General features: G+C 42.9%; 2 protein-coding genes across 2 annotated transcripts in view; one reads left to right on the top strand and one right to left on the bottom strand.

Moving 5' to 3' along the window:
* LOC122533145 (adenylate kinase 7-like) overlaps positions 1-2801 on the top strand; it is a 29939-nt gene extending 27138 nt beyond the window's left edge. Inside the window, exon 6 of the mRNA XM_043666647.1 lies at positions 2304-2801. Within this exon, the coding sequence (XP_043522582.1) occupies positions 2304-2603 (300 nt within the window). The 3' untranslated portion in view covers positions 2604-2801. The remainder of the gene's footprint in view (positions 1-2303) is intronic.
* Positions 1-8126, bottom strand: part of LOC122526783 (synaptotagmin-10-like) — a 65363-nt gene extending 57237 nt beyond the window's left edge. The window contains exon 1 of the mRNA XM_043654435.1: positions 7860-8126. Within this exon, the coding sequence (XP_043510370.1) occupies positions 7860-7950 (91 nt within the window). The 5' untranslated portion in view covers positions 7951-8126. The remainder of the gene's footprint in view (positions 1-7859) is intronic.
* Positions 8127-15285: the final 7159 nt, after the last annotated feature.

The following is a 15285-nucleotide window of genomic DNA, read 5'->3' as shown; positions in this document are numbered from 1 at the left end:
TATTGAATATCATTGAAACTGAGACGCAGGAGGAGTGGAGCACGCTGTATTGGAAAATTTTCCTTTGATTTTCGCGGTAATGATTGATAGCAACATCCATCACCTCGGCGCAGGATCGATCTGTTATGAATTTAAATTACGTTAGCGACGTTTCTGTATCGGCATTGTGATGTTAAATATCTCTGGTAGAAAATATAACATAAATGTCTTCTCGCGTGTGTAATTTCCGGAATAAGCGAACGTAGAGATACGCTTGAGCATTAATACGCGTAATAACAATTTTCACAAAGGAACGCGGGCGAAGCATTTTTGCGGAACACTTCTTGCCTGCCTTTTTGCAACGTTTGAACGTCGTCCTGTCTTTGTTGAATTCTGTTTCTCTGTTTCTCTTTTTTTTTTTTTTTTTTTTTTTTTTTCTTTAATTATCTCTGAGTGTATTTGTGAGAAGCGCGGAGAGGTTCCTCGAAAATAAATCTAGCTCGCAGCCAGCGCTGATACAACTTCCCACGCGCGTGCAAACTTTGTTTCACGCGAAAATTCAAAGGAACGAGACAAGTTAGTTAAACTTGGCGATCGTTTTCAAAAGCACGTTCAGAAAGATGTCGCGCACACGTTTAAGCAAATGACGCGTTGCAACTTCGAATGCATCCTGTAAATAAGGTACGGATACTGTGTATCGATCCTCGTCCGTTCAAATAAACCCTACTCCCCCGCGACCTTGAATTATTCGAAGGTTGTGACACACGGAATATTATCCGACTTTTTCTGTAATTGAAAAATAACGTCTCTCTGACATAATCTGTAGAGACTAAATTAAAAAAAAAGAAAAAATAATACTAATAATAAGTTCCAAATGACTAGAAACGATAGAAAGTGTGCCACTGTGTTTTCCTTTTATCTCAATGCTCGACTGTCCGTTCGTTAAATTAAGGTTAAACGCCATCTCGTGTGGCATCGTAAGCGTAACATCAATTTGAAGAAAGGAAAGAACTTCTTCGAGAGAAACGATAAAATAAAGTGTAGTCGATATAATAAAAGAGAGTGAAGGACACAATCTGGCTGTAGTTCGCCAAGGTCACAACGACCAGTTTCAATTTCGTTTCGGATCTATTCAGAAAACGGAATGAACTCGAGCAAAGTTCGCGTCTCGCCACTGATAGCAACCCTGCTCGAAGTCGTGTCTTTTTATTTCCTCTTTTCCTATCAGGGAACAGGAAATCATCCCGATGAACGTCGGAAGTTGTTCGTCGAAAAGTGAAAACAACGCGACGCAGCCGGAGAGCTCAAGGCGGGGAGAAATCGAGGTCATAGTTGGAGAACGTGGGACGCGACCCCTTTTTAAATGGGCCGCGTGCACGTGCCGCATCAACGCGTCATCAACGTATTGCAAATGCATCACGTTTCTGGGAGTGATATCGCGAGATGTAGAGATATTGCATCGCAGACGCATTCCAAGTGTGTGTATGTGTATGTGTATGTGTGTGTGTGTGTGTGTGTGTGCACTGTCGTTTTCATTACACGTCGATGATATCGCCGTTAATAATTCGCTAGGTATAAAATGACATGTCAAGGTACGTGTGCTATTTATGAGCTTCCGGAAAGGTGTATATATATATATATATATATATATATATATATATATATATATATACATACAGGGTGTCCCGGGTTTTTCCCGCCAAACTGCGAGAGCTTATTCGGCGAGAGGGGCCAAAAGAAGAAAAAAGTGTTACACGAAGTTTGCGAGTTAACGCTTCATTACAGAGATACAATCAAAAATAGATACTTAGTATTTTATTCAGTTTCAGTATTTCATTCACTCCTTTCCTTTGCACGAGCCCGTTTCATAATTGGAGATGAGCGTTGATAAATAAGTGTTGGTCTTACACCGCTCGACTTTTACCTATGGGATACTTTGAAACGAAAGGTTTACTCGACCGAAGTGACTTTAATGCAGTTATTGAAATGCAACAAGATACTGAGACACTGCGTAGAGCAATAAATTCAGTTTTTCGTCGATGTCAAGCTTGTATACGAGCGGAAGGACATCATTTTGAAACGAGACTTTAAAAATAGCGAGTAACTGTTTATCATTATTCGTTTATATCTCCTTAACAAAGCGTTAATTCGCAAACTTCGTGTAACATTTCCTTCTTCTTTCGGCCCCTGGAATAAGCTCTCGCAGTTTCACGGGAAAAACCAAGGACACCGTGTATATATATTCAGAGTTTCAGATTGCGTATCACGAACAAATCTACGCAATCTTCTAACAATTTACGACTCTTAAAACTCGTCTCTTTCAGGCTGAATATTTGTTCAAGAAGAATCCAGAGGGTAAAATGTTCGAGCCGGAGTACACGAGCACGATGAGCTCGATTCTGGACATGATCGACGAGTACGGCAGCTTCGTTCTACCGAAGGCAGAAGTCAGCGAGAAGATGCTGGGATTTTTGAAAGGAGAGGGCGAGAAGTCGGAGAGCGAGGAAATGACGGAGAGCAACGAGTTGGACGCGACTTGTGTCACGCCGTGCTTCGCCTACGACGACGTGGACGCGTGCGAGGATGGAGAGGAAACCGAGCGGACAGTTTCCGAGCAAACCTAAAGGAAGCAGGTTTGACGAAGCTCGAACGAGCCGGAAGGTCCTTCCCGAAGGACCGGGACGTCAGGCGAAACGGTCTGGCAATTAATTCGCTTGCACGTGGCATCGCAATGACAACATTTGGCATTCGTCGTCACCCGGAATTCCTGCAATCTGTTTGAGCTCGACAAGCTGATACCCTACGATAGCTCTCCTCGATAGCTTTAAGAAAGCGTACACGTCGAAGTGCGCAATTGTACTTCAATGGCGTCGAAAGGTTTAAAAGATGTCACTCTGCTTTGCGAGTCGCGAGCTCGTTTCTTCTTCGTGAGTGATTTTACGTCGCGCAGCGACGAACCTGATGGAAAACTTTTGTTTTCCTTTTGTAACTACTTTCGTTTTTAAAATGGAAGTCTCCGTTGAAATTTGTTGCGCGATCCTTTTATTGGATGTTGGGATTAAACGACAGAGATTCAAGAAATCCCAACGTTTCGCCATGTTCAAAATTTAATAAAATATCTACAACAAGTTTCGACAACGAGTCGTTGTTGAATTTTTTTCAATACCTTTACGTACGTTTTTATGTGAATTTTTGCAAAAAATGTCTTCATTCTCTCACTTGCTACATCTTCGTACGAGCTGAAAATAAAAGCTTAATAATGTTCTTATTTACGTTGCATGTTCTTATTTTACGAAGTTATTTTTTATTGTCACTGATACAGTTATGCTTTGCACTGTGTCACGTAGTATGATGGGCAGATGGCGAATTCCAGCGTGTCCGTGGAAATTTTAAATATTCAAAAAATGCGCAGAATATTCAGAGAAAAGGATTCCTTGATATTCAGACGACCAGACGGATTTTTCTTTTGATTTTCATTCTTGTAATTGCATTCGAGGAGGAATAAATTTGCATGAACATTTGCAGCGTGATGACAACCGTGAATATTTATTCCAAAATGTATGTAAAACACGCCAGAGATCATACTGCACGCTTATTCCCATGTAAATAATAAATAATAATAATTCCCAGTGCAACAAATTCCTCTTGTTGCATTCATTTCATTTTGACGGAATTACGTTAAAATACGAGAAAATTTGTAAATCAAAAAGTCTGTAACATTTTTATCGGTTCAGCGTGTGTCAATCTCTTCAGAGAACGAGTTTATAAAAATGCTATTGCAATTTCCTGTTTGAGTCTCTTCGACAGTAAATCGCACGATTTAATAAAATTTATAAATATATACCTTTCCTTGGCAATCTATCTTTCTATAAAATAAATATAACGATATTCTCGCAAAAAAAAAAAAGAAAGAAAAAAAACGAATAATATCCTTTTGAACGTTACGGGCAGGTATAATACAGTGGGACAGGATAGCCATTTTACGGGGCATTTAATCCAACAGGATTATTTTAAAGATAAAATCTCCATAATTTAATACGAGAGACTTAAAAGAAACGAGGCAAACTAAATTACTTAAGGCCGCGCGTGACCACCATAGTGGCAAAAACAGTTTTAACGTGGCGCGTTTGTTCTCGTACTTTGTGAAAAAAAAAGGCTTTTGAATCATTCGTTGTTCACCGATTGCTTAATTTCGCTACACCTACGCAGAAATGACGATGGGAGGGGAAAAGGACCGATTTGACGTTGATTTAAGACCTTTTTTTTTTTTCGTTTTCAATTACACGATTACGCGGTTCTAACAGAAAGATTTTTATATTATACAGGACACGACTCGACGTTCTATTTATTATTATTCTCTTTTTATATAAAGTTTTTATACGCACTATCGGAACATGCTGAACGTTTTAAAAGCTTATACTCTGAATCTCATCCTACGCTTTTAAATTCAGAAACAACAAGTACGTTTCGATATCGATTGCAAAAAAAAAAAAAAAAAAAAGAAAAAGGTACGTATACGTATATGTGTCGTTCTGTATTCAAGTTTATGCGTTGCCCGGCGCACGAAGTGGAATCTATCGTACTAGTCAGACCCTGCCTGTGGAACATCTATCACTGGATAATACAGGTAAACAGAAAGAAACTGCGTAACCACGATTTATATATTTACTCAAACTTACGAAACAGAGAGAGAGAGAGAGAGAGAGAGAGAGAGAGAGTTTACGAAAGAGTAGAAATACAGTGAAGAGCTTAACTCCGAGCAATAACGATGAAAAATTGTCGATAAGTTAAATTACTGTTGTAATTTTCTAGAAAAAAATCGCACAACGATCCACTTGATCTCTCACTTTCGCACTCTTGAATTCGTTTCGTCCAAAGATGAATACACTATTCAAACTCATGAGAAAGTGAAGATACTCTCTTCTCAAAAAATTGTAAGAATTCGTACGTTTCTAGAGACGTAAAAAATAATAAAAAATTTTTCTCATAGAGGCAACTAGATTCGTCATTATCTGACTCACCAAAACAATCTCTTCGTTAAACTCTGCTGTACGATCATCCTTCGTTATTTTGATGATGGAACTTTAAATATCAGGATTTCTCGAATTTTGTCGTTTGATTTTAACATTCAAAGTCTAATGAAATACTGAGCTAGTTCCAAGGGGAGATTTTTACTCGTTGAAATGACAATGTGTAATCAAGAGGGAAACAAAACCGAGTAAAAGTTCCCGCGCTTTTATTTTCCTTTGCCAAGTTGTAATAGCTGAAATTATCGACAACGTTCCGTCGTTATTGGTTCAGAGCGTGTGCTCTCCACCGTTATACATACGTGGAAACGCGGAGCAGTACAAAGAGAGAAAAATACGAAATACAAAAGTATTCGGATGTTTCACGTGTGTGAGTGACTCGTTGAACCGAACCGCGATTTGACGCGAGCAAGAAACATGTACGTTTCGAGCATCTCCACGTGTGCTATGTGAATATACTGCATGTCCCGCAAATTCGTATATTACAGACCTTGACCGATCCACGGTCGCGCGCCGAAAACAGGAAGAAACTAGCGCGATAACGGCTCGATTGTGAACGTAACGGGAGAACAAACATCGTAGAATTTCTCTGCAGGATAAAAGCATTATACGTTATAACAGCCGACGGGTTAGCGTACGGAATTAAAAAGCGTTCGACGATCATAGCCAGAGGCTATGCTTCCGCGGGAAAATACCCGTGCAATGTGAATGCAATCCGTTTCTATAAAGTGAATGAATCCGTTTCCAACCCGTTATCGTAAATCCGATATAAAGGGAAAAGTGCGCGGAAAAGCTGGTCACGTGGAAATTTAAGTCATCGAGCGAGACTTTTTCGCGTGACTGTTCACTGTGGTGAGTTGCATGCGAGATTGCATTATGTCAAAGGAAAAGAAAGAATGAGGAGGTAGAAAATCAAGCGGGAAACAGGAAAACGGAAAAGGAACTTTTTAGGAACTTTTTCGTGGCGAACTGCATTATGCCAAAAAAAAAAAAAAAAAAAGAAGAGAATGAAGAGCAAAAGAGGCAAAGATTGATGATAGTCGAAGGAACTTTTTCATTGTGGCGGACGTGAAATTGCATTATGTCAAAAAGAAAAACAAGAACGAAGAGGAAGTAAATTAAGCGAAAACAGAAAAACAGAATAAAGGGCGATGGTAGGGGAGAGCGTAGAGACACGTGTCGGATTTTCACAAACGCGTCATACGTGGGGCATTAATATACATTTAAACGGACGGAGAAAGCATCGGCAACGAAGCGCGCTAATTATCAACCGAATGATAATGACATTAATATTTCCCTGTGAGGACGCGGGCTTAAAATTCGCCATAACCAAAGTACTACGAAGCTCATGCTCCCTATCGAGCCGCAGGCGGTCTTACGGGGCCAAGGACGATGCACATTGTTCCGTGTCTTTAATATGACGCAGGTTCGGTCCGCCGTGAGCGGATTCGTTGCACCGTCCGCTTACCTTTTTCGTGTTTCTTTTCATAACAAGCGGTAAAATTGCCTCGCAACGACGCCGATAACGGGCGTCGATAAAAATACGCTTTTACGCGGACGTTTTCTCTGTTATCCCGATCGGAATATCCGTGCGCGCGTTTATAAAAGTTTCGTCAACGAACCACTATAAATAACGCGTACTACGATCAATGTAGTATAATAAATTGCTGAATCTACGTCGTCGTTTTTTTTATTGTTCTACTACTTTTTGCAACGTTCGCCGCGTTTGCATCTTTTCTTTCCTATTTTCCCCTGAGCTTTCATCCGTTTTCTTACGAACTTGACAACGGATCGCCATCGATTCCTAGTAAATATAAATAGGATGCGTGCCAAGTTGAGAACGAGCGTAACGCCTACACGATCGTCCCGTATCGGCCTGACGATAATAAATCCGCGATACGCGATGCAACAACGCGTCACGCAACGCAGAAACACTCCACAAACGAACGAAATCTCGTTTCTTTGGTCGAGAAGAACGATTGGAGGATGTCGATGCAACGAAAGATCTGAGAATGTATGTTGGAAGGATTGACCTTCGAACATTTTCCAAATTTCTATACTTGGAGGAAAAGCCTCGAGAAAATGAAGTGAGAACATGTCGGCGCAGTCGCAGCATTGTTTGGAAAAACTATTTACTAGCAGAGAAGACGTCGATGGAACGCTTTGTCTCTGTTTTCACGAACTAAGTACAAGAATTTTCAATTACGTGCTCGAACGATCGAGACGGCTGCCGAAGACTGTATAGCACACTCCGCTTCAACAGGTAAACGTTTTAGCGACTCGTTCGTTCCCCGAGCAGTCAGCCTTTAATCGACTTTCGAGAATATCGATTTACGATCGAAGCGAGAGTTACCCCTCGTTTCTTCGAAAGTTGTCACTCGTTCGAAAGTTTCTCGACGTGGAATAACGATTCCATTTCAACGCGAGGCATTGATCAGCCGGGGCGGGGATCGAGGAAGCGGGTATTTTTGCCAGAGAGAAATCGCGAACGAATTTCGCAGGTGTAAAAGGCGTGTTTCGTGTGTGTACGCCGTGAGCAACGTAGCGTTTATATATAGCCGATAAGCGCAGCCAGTATATCTGTATTTTCAAACACCTGTTAGCAGCTCGTGTGGGCGGCTCGCCACATCGTCTTTAAATTCTTGCCGCGATTCGGCACCGAAACTCAGCCGCCTTCCACTCGTCCTCCCACGTTCTTTCCGCGTTCGCGATCCCAACCACGAGTGCCGGACACGCGGACGTTTTCCTTTCTGCCGCCAGCCCTCCCTCTAGCGTTTGCTCCGCGCAGAATAGAAAGAAATGAAACGAAAGGGAAGAAACAAACAAATAAAAACAGAGTGCGTAGAAACTTACCGGCATGACCTTGCACGGAGTAATTGGCTTCCTCGCTAGGAAGGACAACTTCCTCGAGGACGCTCTCCGAAGCGGTCTTAACGACGCCCATGTCCGGGTACGCTTCTCTTAGCTTCGCACGCTGTGTATGGTACTCTACTCTGTCGGTATGGTACTCTGTGGTACACGCTGTAAGCGGATGCGATGAGGTGAGGATGTCCGACGAGAGGCGATTACCTCGGCTTCGGATCGTGCCGCGTTGTCTACCGTTGCCGGAATGCTCGGCGCCGTTTCGCCGACTTATTGCGTCTGCGTCCGCGCCTGCGTCCTCCGCCCCCTCCCTCGAGCCTGCTATCCTGCTCCTCTTCCCTCCTTGACCCTCACGCCGGTGTATCCTTCCCTCCCCCTCCCAACCCCCGATTCTTTCCGCACCCCGTCGACAACCCCTCGCCTTCCTTGGCTAGCAACGTGTCGCGGGACGGGACACGAGGGGAGGCAAGGCAATCCCTAGGCCAGGGTGAACACGCAGGGAAGAACGGACGGTGAGCGGGAAAGGGTGGTAGTGTAACAGTGATGGTGTGCCGGAGTGAAGCTACACCGTGGCTCGACACACGTCCAATCGCTACGCTACGGGGGTTGCTCGTTTGCTAGCGCGCTGCCGCGCGAGATGCCGCGCCAGCAGCGAGGCACACAGGGGCAATGTCGATCTACTGGGTCTCGGTGAAGGTCTCGGCTGGCCTACTCGTACTCCGATAATACGTCCTCCTTCCTACGCCTTCTTTCTCTCTCTCTCTCTCGCTCTCTCTCTCTTTATGATTCCTTTGCATTTCGCGTCTTATTGAACAAACGTATAAATTAATGTACATGCCACGCGTTGTCATTTGCTACTCGAAAATGTTTGTCAATACCTCGGCCGCGTGATTTCGTTCGATGATATTCTCAGCACATGCACGCTCTTCGAAAGCGCGCGCATCACCGAATTATCTCGACCTTCGCGCCTAATTAGCCGATACTATCCCTCCCGAGCCCTACACAGAGCTATCTCGTTCTAGCACGCGTCGCGTGATCGCGATTCAGGCTTTACGTAACGTAGCTCGAGTCGAGTGTACCCGTGCAATTTACGTGCCTCCTGATGCAATCCGAATGGGAGTTCCCTTCTCCCTTCGATGGTCAAGTTACAAGCACGATCACTCACGACCAAGGATCGTGTAAATAGAGCGCCCCAAGGATGAAACGAAGCAGATGGATCTATTAATCGCGGCATTTCTCGCGAGACTCGCCCCCCTTGTCGTCTATATTTTCGCCTTTAAAATCCCTTCAGCGTCGATCCCGACATTTCATTCTCATTATCTCACTCGGCATCCTCATTGAATTTCCACCCTCGCTCGCTCTACGGACGTCACGTGGCGCGAGGCCGCCGCGCCGGACTTGTTGCACGCAATCAAGCCAGCCGAGAGGAAAACAACGGACGGAAGGATGAGACGTTAAACGCAGAGCCGGTCATCTCATCCCGTGGGAGATGCCTCGGTCTTACTTACTCGCGTCGCTTAATTAATCCCTCTAATTGGTCTCTAATCGATCGGCCCCGTCGATACGAGCGCGTGGATTTCGTGTATCGCGCGGTTTATTCAAGGTCAACGGTGTCTCCCAGCCTGGGCACAGCTGGCTGGATGGCTCGCTCGCTCGCTTTCAGCCGCAAGAAAGGGAAGCACACCCCTTTAATTTTCGACGCCACCCCTGTTCGCTCCACTTTCCCTGTTCCACGGCCTCCCGTGAAACGCCACATGCTCCGCTTCTCCCCTAAGCGTCGTTCGCCGCTCGTCATCGATCGAACGATCCCGTCGTCGCGCCCGGATTCCTGCGTGCCTCGCGTCCCTCTGTACAACTCTCTTCTCCGTGGCATACCAAGGAACGCGTGCATCGGCGCAACTGGTGCACCAACCAGATCGATTTCGAGTTCATTGTATGCATCCGCTTAGTTTTTCCCCAGGGTTGCCTGGGACAACGCCAGCGATTCTGCGTCTTCGTCCACGTGTCGCACGCAAACCTGCAAGCTGTCACGTCGAGAGTCAAGGTGACTTTCCCCGCGTTCATGCGAGTTTTCGGACTTTTCCGGCTAACTGTCGCCGGCGTACGAAGTTTCCTCGTTTCAGGAGATTTTCGCCGTGGCTTCTGGGGGAATTTGCGGCCCGAACGCAACCGTTCGGCGACTTGAATTAACGTTGGCTAGCAATTTTACGGTTGTTTGAAATTAACACGCTGTCAACGTTCGCGAGTCTCGCTTTCGTCATGTTCGCTCGTGTTATCGATACGAATTTTTTCCGCAATGTTGCTTACGGAATTGTCTACGCCATGTCGATAGTTTGCGAATTGAAATCTGATAACCGACGTCCTCTTCGGCGTTTAGGAATTTGGACACCTTGTGACAACGCAAATCACATGAAATATAAAATAAAAGAATGAAAATAAATCTAAAAGATATAAAATAAAAATAAAAGTCTGAAAAATCCCAAAAAATGAAATCAAGAAAATTACAAAGAAGCTGATGTAGCATTCCGACGTGTAACGTTCTCGATGCAACTTGCGTGCACCCTTTACTCCGAGTGCGCTCGTTCTGTCCACCAGACAGGTCTATTCTCGCTGTTTAATAGACGGTATCAGGGAAACAATTGCAAATGTCGCGGCAAACTGTCGATATTTTTAATAACGAGGACTCGAGAAATAGCGTTCCACGGCGTGTCAGGGAAATAGATTAAAGTTTCTAATAGGATCAAGGAAAGGTCAGCCCTCGTCTAATAGTCGCAGCCGTGTCTGCACGGGAAGGACGAAAATTGTCGTCTGCACGGGAAGGACGAAAATTGTTTAAACAAATTGAACTATCAATCTGCTCCGGTAACTTTGGAAATTATCTTCGTGTTCCTATCGTCAGCTCCAGGAAGTGAGAATAATTTTTAACCTGGCGGAAAGAAAAATGTATTTGCCGTTTGAAGGAAAATTGCTAGAGACTATTTCTATTCTTTCAGCTGATCAAACGTGCCGGTGTACGACGAAATTTTTCATCAGCCGTCCACTCGGAGATAAATATTTCCCTCTGTCCTCTGTTCAACCATTTTAACGTGCGATCGTCAAGTTTCATTTCGATGGAATCGTATTCTGAACGTGCCGGCACAATTTCGAAGCTGGCCCCGTGTTTATTTTCACGCATCTGTCACGGATACACGCCATTCCGGATTAAAAGTCCGTAAGGCGTAGTTCGCTCGATGCACACGACTCTGTACGTTTCTATTGACAATGCGAGGGCGTGCCAATATATAACGAAGCCAACTTTTCAATCAGACACACTGTTAATAAACGGGAATTTAAATAGAACCGTTGATCCGTCACTAACGAACTTGCATAACTGCCGCGCCGCTTCCAATGGATCGGCGTTCGACCATCGAGCCGCAGATTTTCGTCCTCTTTATTATAGTTCAGGTCTGCTCTTATGTAAGTACGAGCTTCGGATTGACATTCGAGGGCACGCATGCTGAGAAATGTTACATCCGTGTACATCAGTCTCAAATAGTCTGGAAAAGCGAGAAGATATCGGTGATGTCTTTTAGGGAACGGATCTTCTGGATGTTTACGGGGATACTTCACGCCGCTCTCCAGTAGGATCCGAGGGTGTTTTCCACGGCGAACGAAGAGCTTTAGAGGAATTTAAAGGAGAATTTAGAGAGAAATGCTTTGACAAGTCTGGGTATACCGGGTGTCCCGAATTTAAGTGTCGAAACTTTGCGAGCGTGCAGAGGGTCGATAAGAGGAAAAAGTCCTTTAACTACCAATGTGGTCGAGATTTGTATTTTTTTTATAAACATAAAACAGCGTATTTTTAAGGAATTGAATAATTTTTCGTCAAATGTACAAAATGAAAGCGTGTATGGTCAATCGTGTCAGAAAGTTTCTCTACTATTTTTGACTCTCTCAGGGTTAAAGATTTCTTTCCCTCTGCTCCGTTTTGGAGAAAAGAACTTTTCTCGCTTAATTGGTATTGTTTGATAATTATAAATTAACTCGAAAGAGCGACTAAGAGATCAAATCGTAGCTTCAGTGCATTAAACATCACGAGACCAATGTCAGAGTGTTCAATCTTCATATTATCATACAGATGATAATATAAATATACAATAAATATACAATTCTGTTTAAATATGCAATAAATATACAATTCTGTTTAAATAAACAAGTCAAGAACCAAGAATATTTTTAATTCCCTTTTTTTGCGATTTTCTGCAAAATGAAGCAAAACACTAGCAAACCTCCAAAAGTCTCTTTTTCATCCCTACATATTTAAATTTGTCACATTCTGCACGTTCAACGTCGACAAATGTTATTTATCATCACACGTTAAGTCACATTTAAATATTAACGTTCGTATTGTGCTTACTTTATTGCTTATCACAGATCAAATTATTCACTTCGACTAATTTCTAAATTGCCAAATCGTCGGTGTATTTGGAACATTGTTGAAATTTATACGAAATTCATCGTCGTTGTTACAACATCAGCAAAAGCGGATCAATATTGCACGAGCGCGTAATGCGAGCCGGCGGAGCGAACAAATGCTCAATTAACACAGATTTCGAAACCAATTAACTTCGGTAGAGAAGAAAATCGCGAATTGTTCGGATATTGTAGCCAACTGTCCAGCCCTCACTGCAAATTTGTGAGAGTAAAGAAGGATCAAGGATAATAATTCGTTTTCGCTCGGGGTGTCGGCTCATTATGGTTTTCAATTCCTTCGATCGTTTTAACAAACGCAGTTAATAAATAGTATTATCGGGATCGTTGTTGCAAGATCGGGACTAGAATTTTGCCTCAGAGTGGTTGGCACGTAGATTTCACGTTAATCAAACGTTTGTTTCACTTCCTACCGTAGAGCTTTCGCCCATGTTTGTTCGCGCATCGCTCGAAACGCTTCAAAGTAACAACGCATGATAACGATTCCGAATCGTTTTGAAAGTAAACCGGACGGACGGTGAGGTAAATACTATCCGCGTGTTTACCGCGGCAGCGATTTCACCAGGTCAGAGACGCGGTTGCTCTCGAAAGATTCGAAGCTGCACTGTCCTCGAACGTCGACGGAACGAAAATTCTACAAATTTCGAATAAATCAGTTTTTCGAAAAGCAACCGTTTGCAATTTACATTCATTACTGGAATGGGCCTCGATACGGTTCACCAGGATTGAATCAGGCGACCGGAATTTCGTTGCTACATAAATACGCGATTATGAGAGAGAGAGAGAGAGAGAGAGAGAGAGCTCGTTATGGTTGATACTCGGTCGTAAATCGGCACCGTCGAAATGGCAGTTAATCGCCGCTCATGCATTGTAAATGCACTCTTCGCAGTCGCACGGGACGCTGCGTTCGAATATCGGCGTGACTTGTTGCGTGTGCGCGATCGATAGCCGGGGCACGATCGCGTTAAACATTAAAGGGATCGACACGTTTCACCAAGTTTAATTAAACCTTCGTTGCCACGCGCGAACGTAGGAAATAATCGTCGCGGCCTCGTTGTTCAATTGCTCTGCCTCTTCTGAAAATTGCAAGTGCGCGCGTTTGCGCGTCTGTCCAATGTAGACTCGTTCTACTAGCGAAGCTAGAATCTCAACGTGGAACGGTGGCGCTGATGACATAAATTGATCGTAATCCTGTTTGAGCAAGTTTTACGTATTTGCGTGTTAGTCATATTCATTACGCTGTTGAGCTTTCAAGTGCTTCTTAAAAATAACTTTTCGTCGTATTACCGTTACGTTGACATAGAATTGAACACTAGAACTACCAAAATGGTCAAACTGATCAATATGTGGTTTTTGTTGGTATATTTCACAGAGGTAAAACGGTGGGTCTTTAGATATTTAAATGATTTTTCGTGAAATATATAAATAAAAGTTCGTTGTATTGTAAAGTCTGCTATTATTTTTTTTTTTTTTTTACTTTGACGTTTCTGATGGAAATTTTAATCGCCGGTAGTTCCAGTGTTAAAGGGAGTGTACACTAAAAGAAATTTCTCCTTTTACGTACTCAAGTAATAATAATTGCTGTGTCTGTGATCTGAAAATCTATTGGAATTTATCGAATTTTCTACAGATTTATCTCGATACCTCGGACAGACACAATTCAGAAAAAATGAACGATTCGGCTGTGCTTGTAAAAATACAACTCATCTTCTAATATACGGCTATATGAAAATCAGAAAATTTCCCTCCAGGAAAAAATCGTCTCATTCTACGCGCGCGTATAAACGATGAAGCTTCACTCGCATGAATTCTGAAATTACACGCGGCAGATCAACGAAAAGGAAGTGCGTCTTTTCCTGGCCGGTTAGCGGCGACAGTCCTTCGTAGACTGTTCTCTGTCCTATATTTTTTCTTCTTCCTCTTTTTCCCCTCCACCTCTTTCTTCCACAGAATGCCCCGACAAAACCTACTTTATGCCGCGCGATTCAGCCTTCGCAATTAAACGCGGCCGAGTATGAAACCATTGTGCCGTTGTTGTGTCGTCCTTTTTATTTTCCCTACCCTTTTCTTCTACAGGGATGACCTTCGAAAACCCTCTTTTCTTTGAGAAACGAGACTGGGTAATCGTGAACCAGTTCTCTCGCAGGCTGTTGCTCTAGAAAGAAAAGAAAAGAGGGAAAAAAAAACAAATACTCGGTCATCGGGAATCAGTCGAAAACGACGTGACTGAGAATCAGGACAATCTGCAAACGCGTTTCGTTTCTATATCGTTGCGTTTCATCGATCTTCTGATCAAACATTGTTTTTGTAACTCTCTCTGTCTCTCTCTCTCTCTCTTTTGTTATTTGTCCAGAAATATTCTTTGGATTAATTCTTTGCTGAACGAGTGACTTTTTGTTTCAGAACGCGTTCTTGCTGTCCGACGTTAAGTCACCTTTGACTGTATTTCCATTTTGCCGGAGAAACTAATAAAAATTGCTCTTACCTGTTTCGAGTTGCTTGATTAATTAGTTTCAAGTTGTTCGATTAGTTAGTTTTGAATTCTGATAAACAGCGAGCTTCAACGACTGCTAATTTTGTGAGCAACTCTAACCATCCAATACGGAGATGTGAACATTGTGTATTTCTTGAATATCCGTGCAATTAAGAGGACACGGTGTCATAAAATGATATTAAAACACGTTACGATTGATAACGATCGTATAGATAGAAACTTCTGTGTGAACAAAAATTCAATTAACACGAGACTTTCTATCTGATTCTATCTTTCTCCTAGTTACAACATGGTATCCAAGTCTGTCAGTCAAATATTGAAGCAGCAATGTATTTGACAGACTGTCAAAGAACTACCGACAACTAAAGTACAAGAATTGCAAGGAACAGGAAAGATATATCTCACAAAAATCGTTAGGATCTTTAAAACTGCACTAAAGAAAAAAAAAAAAAA

This window comes from Frieseomelitta varia, unplaced genomic scaffold (assembly GCF_011392965.1).
Source record: "Frieseomelitta varia isolate USP_RPSP 00005682 unplaced genomic scaffold, Fvar_1.2 scaffold_1, whole genome shotgun sequence".
NCBI lineage: Eukaryota > Metazoa > Arthropoda > Insecta > Hymenoptera > Apidae > Frieseomelitta > Frieseomelitta varia.
This window is presented reverse-complemented; position numbering and strand designations above follow the sequence as displayed.